Source organism: Terrapene carolina, unplaced genomic scaffold (genome assembly GCF_002925995.2).
Source record: "Terrapene carolina triunguis isolate 2854851 unplaced genomic scaffold, T_m_triunguis-2.0 Scaffold868, whole genome shotgun sequence".
NCBI lineage: Eukaryota > Metazoa > Chordata > Testudines > Emydidae > Terrapene > Terrapene triunguis.
Window position 1 is genome coordinate 470,461 of NW_020665219.1, and position 9,967 is coordinate 480,427.

Here is a 9,967-nt window from a genome sequence, read left to right on the forward strand (position 1 = left end):
ACCCCTCCTCTATATGTCCCCATGCACCCAATCTATAAGTCTGTCGTCTCCTACACACTTTTCTACCTGTCCATCCATCCACCCACCCATCTCCATACACCATCTGTCCGTCCGTCCGTCTGTCTCTTCCCCACTCTGTGCAGCGCCGGTCCTGTCCCAGCCCCCTGGGGACCCTTTGTGCGGTTGCTAGGTAACCCTGTGAGCCCTGGAAATCTTCTCTTCTGTTGAGTTTGGGGTTTTTCTTTTTGGGACTTTGGCTGCGGCCGAGGGAGCCAGAGAAACGGGCCGGGGCTCCCTGGGGGGGCGGCTGGTCAGAGCAAACATGTCAGGGACAGTCCCCCCAGTCCAGCTCCCCCTGTGTCTGTCTGGTGCCAAGCAGCAGGGCCCCGCAGGCCTGAAGCCCCCGCAGTGTACACTGACCCCTGCTGCTCCAGAACCAGCGGGGCTGGATCCTGGGCTGGTGTAAACCTGTGTGAAGGAAGCCACGCCAATTCACCCAGCTTCTGGGTCCCCAGGTTATCCCCACACCTGCTGGCTTGGCCTCTGGCAGTGCTTGGAGCCCTGGGGGTACACAGATCTTCCAGGGGGTCCCTCAGCTCAGCTAGAGATCGGCCTAGTTTTACAACAGGCTCCAGAAGAAGCCTATGGAAGTCAGTACAAACTAAGCTAGCGTACAATGACTTGTTTGTGCTGCTCTCTATGCTACAGACGGAAATGTGGGTACAACATTGATGTGCCCGTTGGTTTAGTGTATGATTATAGGGTAAAAGCGAGGAAGTCAGCCGTTGTTCAGTACTAGTGTGGCTGGGCCACTCTTCTATTTTCACGTCTGATTTTGTAAGCACTAGTTTTTAAGTGGGGTGAAACTTGGGGGTCCACAAGACAAATCAGCCTCCTGAAAGGGGAACAGTCGCCTGGAAAGGTTGAGAGCCACTGGCCTAGTGGGACTCCTTCCGCAAACCCACATCCATCTGTCCCACCCCCTCCCCTGGGTGCAGCTGCCCTGGGCATGGGGGAATATCAGGGAGCAGGGATCCCGGTTCTTTAGGAGGGGCAGGGACCCGCAGCTGGGATCTACAGGGTGCAGGGACACCCCCCCCCCTATATGAGGGCGCAGGGACCCCTGGCTGGATTTGAGGCGCAGGGACCCACGTCTGGGCTCGGAGCTCGGGGACCCTCAGCTGGACTTGGGGACCCCCGGCTGGGCTCGGGGCGCAGGGACCCCGGCTGGGCTCCACACGGAGCGGGACCCCGGTGCGTCGGGGCGCCCGCAGCGCTGGCCCCGGGCTCGCCGCCCCGGACTCCGGACACCAGAGGTCCCTGCAGCCCCGGCGGGTCGGATCCGCTCCGGCTCCTCCCTGCATCCGCTCCCTCCTCCTGCTTCCTCCCCCCGCATCCTCCTTCTCCTCCGCCCGGAGCGCGCAGGCCCCGCGCCCAGACCGCCCCGCGCCCGCAGCTCCAGCGCCCGGGGACACGGGCCATGGCGGAGCCCGCAGGTGCGGTACTGCCCCTCGGCCCGCCCGGCTGGGACCGGTCCCGGGCCTCCTCCGCAGCCCGGAGGGGGGCGGCTCGTCCGGCCTCTGTCCGTGCGTCCATGCGCCCCTGTCCGTCCGCATCCTGCACCCTCTGTCCGTCTGTGCATCCGTGCGCCCATGTCTGTCCATCCCTCCCTCCCCTGCACCCTCTGTGTGTCTGTCTGTCCCCTGCACCTTTCTGTCTGTCCGTCCGCGTATTCCCTGCACCCTCTATCTGTCCATGAGCCCCTGTCCGTCCGTCCGCGTCCTGCACCTTTCTGTCTGTCTGTCCGTGCGTCCATGCGCCCCTGTCCGTCCGCATCCTGCAGCCTCTGTGTGTCTGTCCGTCCCCTACACCCCTTGTGTCTGTCCAAGCGTCCCCTGCAGCCTCTGTGTGTCCGTCTGTCCCCTGCACCTTTCTGTCTGTCTGTCCGTGTGTTCCCTGCGCCCGTCCGTCCATCCCCTGCACCCTCTGTGTGTCCGTCTGTCCCATGCACCTTTCTGTCCGTGTGTTCCCTGCGCCCTCTGTCTGTCCGTGTGTTCCCTGCACCCGTCCGTCCATCCCCTGCACCCTCTGTGTCTGTCTGTCCCCTGCACCTTTCTGTCTCTGTCCGTGTGTTCCCTGCGCCCTCTGTCTGTCCATGAGCCCCTGTCCGTCCGCCCGCGTCCTGTACCTTTCTGTCCGTGCGTCCATGCGCCCCTGTCCGTCCGCATCCTGCACCCTCTGTCCGTCTGTGCATCCGTGCGCCCATGTCTGTCCATCCCTACCTCCCCTGCACCCTCTGTGTGTCTGTCTGTCCCCTGCACCTTTCTGTCTGTCCGTCCGCGTATTCCCTGCACCCTCTGTCTGTCCATGAGCCCGTCCGTCCACCCGCATCCTGCACCTTTCTGTCTGTCTGTCCGTGCGTCCATGCGCCCCTGTCCGTCCGCATCCTGCAGCCTCTGCGTGTCTGTCCATCCCCTACACCCCTTGTGTCTGTCCGTGCGTCCCCTGCAGCCTCTGTGTGTGTGTCTGTCCCCTGCACCTTTCTGTCTGTCTGTCCGTGTGTTCCCTGCGCCCTCTGTCCGTGTGTTCCCTGCGCCCGTCCGTCCGTCCCCTGCACCCTCTGTGTGTCCGTCTGTCCCCTGCACCTTTCTGTCTGTCTGTCCGTGTGTTCCCTGCGCCCGTCCGTCCATCCCCTGCACCCTCTGTGTCTGTCTGTCCCCTGCACCTTTCTGTCTGTCTGTCCGTGTGTTCCCTGTGCCCTCTGTCTGTCCGTGTGTTCCCTGCGCCCGTCCGTCCATCCCCTACATCCTCTGTGTGTCCGTCTGTTCCCTGCACCTTTCTGTCTGTCTGTCTGTGCGTCCATGCGCCCCTGTCCGTCCGCATCCTGCAGCCTCTGCGTGTCTGTCCGTCCCCTACACCCCTTGTGTCTGTCCGTGCGTCCCCTGCAGCCTCTGTGTGTCTGTCTGTCCCCTGCACCTTTCTGTCTGTCTGTCCGTCCGCGTATTCCCTGCACCCTCTGTCTGTCCATGAGCCCCTGTCCGTCCGCCCGCGTCCTGCACCTTTCTGTCTGTCTGTCCGTGCGTCCATGCGCCCCTGTCCGTCCGCATCCTGCAGCCTCTGCGTGTCTGTCCGTCCCCTACACCCCTTGTGTCTGTCCATGCGTCCCCTGCAACCCCTGTGTGTCCGTCTGTCCCCTGCACCTTTCTGTCTGTCTGTCCGTCCGCGTATTCCCTGCACCCTCTGTCTGTCCGTGTGTTCCCTGCGCCCGTCCGTCCATCCCCTGCACCCTCTGTGTCTGTCTGTCCCCTGCACCTTTCTGTCTGTCCGTCCGCGTATTCCCTGCACCCTCTGTCTGTCCATGAGCCCCTGTCCGTCTGCCCGCGTCCTGCACCTTTCTGTCTGTCTGTCCGTGCCTCCCCTGTGCCCCTATGTCTGTCTGTCCATCCCTCCCTCCCCTGCACCGAGTGTCTGTCTGACCCCTGCAGCCTCTGTCCGTCCATCCCGTGCACCCCATGCGCCCATGTCTGTCCAGCCGTACCTCCCCTGCACCCTCTGTGTCCGATTGTCCCCTGCACCTTTCTGTCCGTCCGTCCATCCATACCCTGCACCCTCAGTCTGTCTGTCCGTCCCTCCCCTGTGCCCTCTGTCAGTCTGTCCATATGTCTCATGTGTCCCAATGGGGTTATTCCTGATTTACACCCTGGGGAAAGGAGAACCCTGCACTGTCTCCCTCTCAGCCTGGGACCTGACCCCCCTCCCCGGACCCTCTTGTGCCTGTGGGGGGTGGGGGTGCGTGGAGTCAGGGGGCACCGTGCGGGGAAAGCCAGCTGGGCACGGTGTTCCGGGCGGATTTCGAGCGGGGAAGTGGGAGGACTGCATGGAGGGGACTGGTGGGAGGAATCTCCCCAGCCCTTATGCAGCCTTGAGGGGAGCAGGCTCCTCTGCCCCCTATAGCTTTGGGGGGATGTAGGGACACCCCCTATAGATATGGGAGCGGTCTCTGGTTCCCCTATGGTTTGGGGGAGCTGCAGAAGCTCTGGGGTGCTGGGGGCTCCCCTGGCATTGCCCCCCCAAGGTCTGACCCTCTGTCTCTCTGTCTCCACAGGGGACACAAGTGACGAGGCAGCCCCGTCCTGCCCCACGGAGCTGGCTGCCCAGCGGGACACCTGTCACCCCAACCAGCCCCCTCCCTCCTCCTCCTCCTCAGCCAACGGGCAAGACAGCGCTGGCTCTTCCTCCTCCTCCTCCTCCTCCTCTTCCTCCTCGGAGCCCCGGCCCGACAGCCCCCCGGGCATGGAGACAGAGACGGCTCCTCTGGCCAGCAACCCCTTGGCCCCGGAGCCGCCCCCTCCTCCGCCGCCACCGCCCCTGGCTCCGCCAGCTGCCCCCCCCCACTCCGGGCACCTCAACATCCCCCTGATCCTGGAGGAGCTGCGGGTACTCCAGCAGCGCCAGCTGCATCAGATGCAGATGACGGAGGAGATCTGCCGGCAGGTGCTGTTGCTGGGCTCCCTGGGGCAGTCGGCCACCTCGGCCCCCGCCCCAGAGCCAGCCCCAGGGGCCTCCCACCAGCCCAAGGCCCCCTTGCCCGTCTTCTCCATCAAGTCCGAGCCGGTGAGGACCCAGGTGTCGGGCTCCCCAGAGGTGCCCAAGCCCACCTTCTTCCACCTCTACCACCCCTTCCCTGGCAGCGCCAGGGGCCCCAAAGCGGAGCCCATCCTGGCCCCAGCGTTCCCCTCCACGGGGCTCCTGGCTGCCCAGTGTCTGGGGGCAGCGCGGGGCCTGGAACAGGCCACCTCCCCAGGGCTGCTGCGGCAGAAGAACGGGGCCGGGGGGACCGAACCGGGGCTGGAGGAGAAGCCAGGGGGTCGGCACAAGTGCCGCTTCTGCGCCAAGGTCTTCGGGAGCGACAGCGCCCTGCAGATCCACCTGCGCTCCCACACGGGCGAGCGCCCCTACAAGTGCAACGTCTGCGGCAACCGCTTCACCACCCGGGGGAACCTCAAGGTGCACTTCCACCGGCACCGGGAGAAGTACCCGCATGTCCAGATGAACCCCCACCCGGTCCCTGAGCACCTCGACTACGTGCTGACCGGCGCCGGGCTGCCCTACGGCATGTCGGTGCCGCCCGAGAAGGCCGAGCCGGGCGAGGAAGCGGCGCCCCCCGAGCGCAAGGGGCTGAGCGCCACTGAGAGTCTGACGCTGCTCTCGGGCACCGCGGCCGGGGGTGCGGCTGCCGCTCAGACCCTGCCCGTCTTCAACAAGCTAGTGCTGATGAAAGCGGCCGAGGGGCGCGGCAAGGGGGACGAGAACACGCCGCCAGGGAGGGAAGCAGAAGGAGCCCGGGTGCCCCTGGGCAAGCTGCCCAGCTGGGCCCTGCTGGCCAACCACTTCAAGGCAGGCAGCACCGGCTTCCCCTTCCCCTACGTGCTGGAGCCGCTGGGAGCCTCCCCCTCAGAGACCTCCAAGCTGCAGCAGCTGGTGGAGAAGATCGACCGACAGGGGGCCTCGCCCGGAGCCGGCCCGGCGGCTCCCTCAGCCTCCTCGCCGCCCTCTTCCTCCTCGGGGCCCAACCAGTGCGTGATCTGCCTGCGGGTGCTGAGCTGCCCCCGGGCACTGCGCCTCCACTACGGGCAGCACGGCGGGGAGCGGCCCTTCAAGTGCAAGGTGTGTGGCCGGGCCTTCTCCACCCGGGGCAACCTGCGGGCGCACTTCGTGGGCCACAAGGCCAGCCCAGCCGCCCGAGCCCAGAACTCCTGCCCCATCTGCCAGAAGAAGTTCACCAACGCCGTCAGCCTCCAGCAACACGTCCGCATGCACCTCGGGGGCCAGATCCCCAATGGGGCCCTGCTGCCCGAGCCCCCTGCCGCCCCGGGGGAGGGCCCCCGCCAGCCCGAGGGCCCCGCCCCGCAGAGGGACGAGGAGGAGCTGTCGGAGGAGGAGGAGGAGGAAGAGGAAGGCAGCGATGAGGACTCACTTGACAGCAGCACAGAGAAGGCCCTGGGGGGCTCGGAGGGGGCATCCAGCCCGGAGGAGGAAGCAGCCCCGGCTCATGCCAAGGAAGAGGAGGATGCTGGGAAGCTAGAGGTGGGGGGAGCAGCCGATCCCAGCGCCTCGCCTCCTGGGGGAGGGAGCCCCCCACCCGCCGTGGAGGGAGAAGGGGACCCCAGCACCCAGAAGGCAGAGGGAGGAGGAGACAGAGCACAGGAGGGAGAGGAGGAGGGGGCAGCAGGGGCTGGAGCCGAGGAGCCACGGGCCAGCCAGGCCAAAGACGGGGTGGCGCTGGCCTGTGGGGTCTGCAAGGAGGGATTCCCCGACGGGGCAGCGCTGCGTAAGCACGCCCTGGCAGCCCACCACCAGGTAAGGGAGCCCCTGCTCCTCCCACCCACCCCCCCGAGCCTGTCCCCTGCCTCTCTCCCTGCTCGAACCTCCCCCATCTGCCCTTGCCTTTACACAGGGTCTCCCTTGAGATGTAATGGGCTCCCCTGTCTGTCTCTGTCCCTGTGGCAGGTTCCCCTGGGCAGCACAGCGTGGAGCTGCAGCACAGCACGGCGTGGCCGGCGTCTGGTCCCAGAGGCCCCAGCAGCACCAGGAGGCGCAGCAAAGCTGCAGGAGTTCCTGGCGCGGGATGTGCCAACCCAACTGGTGGGGCCCCTGTCCTTCTGGAACCAGTACACGGCCTTCATCGCAGGGGGGGGGCCTGGCCGCCAAGACCTGCCGGGGCCCCCCTGTCACCGCCATCCCCTCCTCCTCTACTGCAACCCCTGTACTTTTTGGCCCAGCCACCGCACCCAGCAAGGCGGCCCCCACTGAAGCCAAGGAGAAGCCGGCAGGAGGACTTCCAGCTGCAGGGGAGGCTGTCCCAGAGAGCCAAGGCAAGGCGGAGAAGTAGCCGACCTGCCCTCAGCAGGTAACATCCCTCCTCCCCCGGGGAATAAAAAGAGAAGGAGTTTGACCCCAAAGTCCAGCCTAGCTGTGATGAAGGGCTGCCCCAGAGACACAGGAAATCCCCCCAACCTTCCCAGCCATGGGGCTCATTCCCCAATTTAGCCACTTCTTGGGGGGCAGGGAGCTGGGAGGGTGGTTGATGGAAAGCATGGGGGCCAGGGCAGACTAGGGGTCACTTGGGAGAGGGCTGGGGTAGGAGGTTGCTTGGTGGGACGGATTTGGGGTCAGAGGTCAATCAGTAGGAGGGGTAGATGTCAGAGGTCATGCCATCAGTTTGGGGGGGTTGTGCAACCCCACTCTGCCCAGCAGTGCTGTCCCCTAACCCCATCTCTCTCTCTCTCCTCCAGGGGGCGCCAGCCCTGGCGTGCTGCAAGAGGCACCAGCCCCCGCGGGGGGATCAGGCATCGGGGACTCGGCCCCCACACAACTTTAGTGGCATTTTAGTCTTTTACTTTTACCGTAGCTCAGAGGGGACTGGATGGGAGGCAGGACCCTGGCGCAGGGACCAGGGCTCGTCCCAGCCACCCTGAACCCATAGTGAAGCGCCCTCTAGTGTAGAACAAAGGCCCAGCTGCTCTGGCCAGGGTCAGCGGGACTTTGTCTGTGTCCACCATTAAAGCAGTTTGACAAATTCCCAGAGACTCGGATCTTATTCTCCCCAGGGAGAGGATGGGAGGGGGAGGTGAGTAGGGAGATTCAGATGTTTCTCTGTATCACACACACGGCAGGGCTCATCCCCTCCAGCAGGGGGCAGCAGGGACACACACACACACAGAGCAGGACTTGTCCCCTCCAGCCGCGGGCAACAGGGACACACAGACACACAGCAGGGCTTGTCCCTTCCAGCAGGTGCACACATGGCAGGACTCGTCAGCTCCACCAGGGGGCAACAGGGACACACAGACACACGGCAGGGCTCATCCCTCCAGCAGGGAGCAGCAGCGACATGTACACACTTAGATGGCCTCATTACCTACAGTGTGACTAACGAGCCAGGCCCATGTGGCTGGGGGCTGTAACATGCTCATGTTCTCTGTGGATCAGCACTGGGGGGGAGAGGGGGGTCACACACACTCCCCAGTGGATTACAAGTACTCCCTGTCTCCAGCCCTGCTCCACAGCTCCAGGCCCAGCTCTTTTCCCCTCCCTGCCAGTTTCACATAATGCGCCTGAGCTGCTTAAGCCTGACCCAGCCAGAGCTGCTTGGGAGGCCTCTGGTGAGGGGAACGTCCAGCCAGCACTAATCCCCAAAGTCGTACCCCCCTTCCTTCTCCAGCTCAGCTGTTATTCCCTCCCCTCCTACCTTGCCACCCCTGTTTCATTTTCCCTCCCTCCTGCATCTGCCAGCTCTTCCTGTCTCTCTCCCCTCTCCAGCCCCCGCACCAGGGCAGAGCAGCCACCCCATCAGCCCAGGTGCCATGCTAAAGTCAGGGGGAGGGAAGAGTTCTTTACCCCCAGGAGGGAGCTAGGGCTAGATTCAAAGACAGTGAGTCTGTGGCGGAACTGGGACTGGAACTCAGGGATCCTGAATCCTAGGGTGTGACCTGCCTGGCAATCTAGGGCTCCCCTTTGCTCTACATGGGGCAAACACCCAGGGGTGTGTTTTCTGCTGCCCCAAACTCTCCTGCTGCTCTCCAGATGTGGCTGCATGTTGGGGGGGGAAGGGGGTGATGTGCTTGGGGACACAAAGGGGCTGGAGGAATGGCAAATGTTATCCTCCAACCAGCCTAAAGCACGCCAGGGAAAGGAGAAGCTGCAGCAGAAAAGGGAGCAGGGTTAGGCCCCCATCCCTGCCCAGGATCGGATCAGTGCCAGGCGCTCACTACCAGGCTCCTTCGTGCCAGAACGGCCTCCCTGGTGTCTGCGAAAAGCAGCTGCTCCCAGTCACCAGCGGGCCCGGCTTTGCGCCCAGGTGCCAATGACCAAGATGGCTGCCTCCACGGTCCACTGCATTGACAACAAGGCTTGTGGCTTGGGCAAGGAATGCTCTGGTGCCAGTAACCAACATGGCCGCCCAAACTTCACAGTGAGATTGCCACATCCTCTACTCACCACCTTGATGCAAGAGACCAACAGGGAGGCTGCCACCTCGGACGGGGGCCAGACACCAACATGGCTGCAACCACTGCCCTGTGAGGGGGGTGAGTCAGACTCTGCCAACCATCAACGAGGCTGGTGTGGAGTCGAAGTACAGCCGCACCAATGACCAACAAGGGCCAAAAACCTTTTATGCCAGTAACAAAGATGGCGACTAGGCGCCTCTGTGCCAGTAAACAAGATGTCCGCCAAGACATCCGCATTCGTCACTAATCAAGATGGACGCCTACTATGCCCCAGTCAAAAATGGCCGCCGTGGAGGCTTTAAAACCAAGATGGCCGTCGTTTGCCAGTAAATAAGACGGCTGGTTTTTTTAACCCAAAGATAACCAAGATGGCGGCTTTAAAAATTACCCCTAACCAAGATGGCCGCTCTGTACACACATCCATAACCAAAATGGTCGTCGCTTGCCAGTATACATGATGGCGGCGGCGGCTTCGCGGTGTGGGTAGAAACAGGAAATGTTCGCTCCTTATCTCCATCCCCCCCGAGGCACTTCCGGTTACTCGTGTTCGCGCGGCCCGGGTGAGCAGCATCGGTCAGTCCCGGTGCCCGGGGCTGCCTAAGCGGGGAAGGGCGGCGGGCCGGAGACCGCGTCCCGGGCCGGGCCGAACCATGTCGGACACGTGGAGCTCGATCCAGGCCCACAAGAAGCAGCTGGACTCGCTGCGGGAGCGGCTCCAACGGCGGCGGAAACAGGATCCGCTGGGTGAGGGGTTGGGGGCAGTGGGGGTCAAAGGGCGCGGGGGTCAAAGGGCAGAGAGAGACCATGGAGTTCAGAGGTCGGAGGGGCACGGGGTCAGGGACCAATCATAGGGCATTGGTGATGCAAGGAGGTCAGGGGGCAAACAAAGGGTCAAAGGGAAGAGGGTCAGGCGGCAAAGGGCACGAGGGGGCAGTGGTGACACCAGCAGGATTCCC

At 64.0% G+C, this 9,967-nt stretch overlaps 1 protein-coding gene across 1 annotated transcript; it reads left to right on the top strand.

The window, feature by feature from the left end:
* The first annotated feature begins 1,395 nt into the window (after nucleotides 1-1,395).
* On the top strand, nucleotides 1,396-7,580 carry SALL2 (spalt like transcription factor 2). Its single transcript, XM_026660939.1, is given in 5 exon segments — nucleotides 1,396-1,496; nucleotides 4,106-6,360; nucleotides 6,511-6,690; nucleotides 6,692-6,910; nucleotides 7,296-7,580. Coding segments are annotated over 4 exon segments (2,652 nt in total). The 5' UTR covers nucleotides 1,396-1,480; the 3' UTR covers nucleotides 6,893-6,910; nucleotides 7,296-7,580.
* Nucleotides 7,581-9,967: the final 2,387 nt, after the last annotated feature.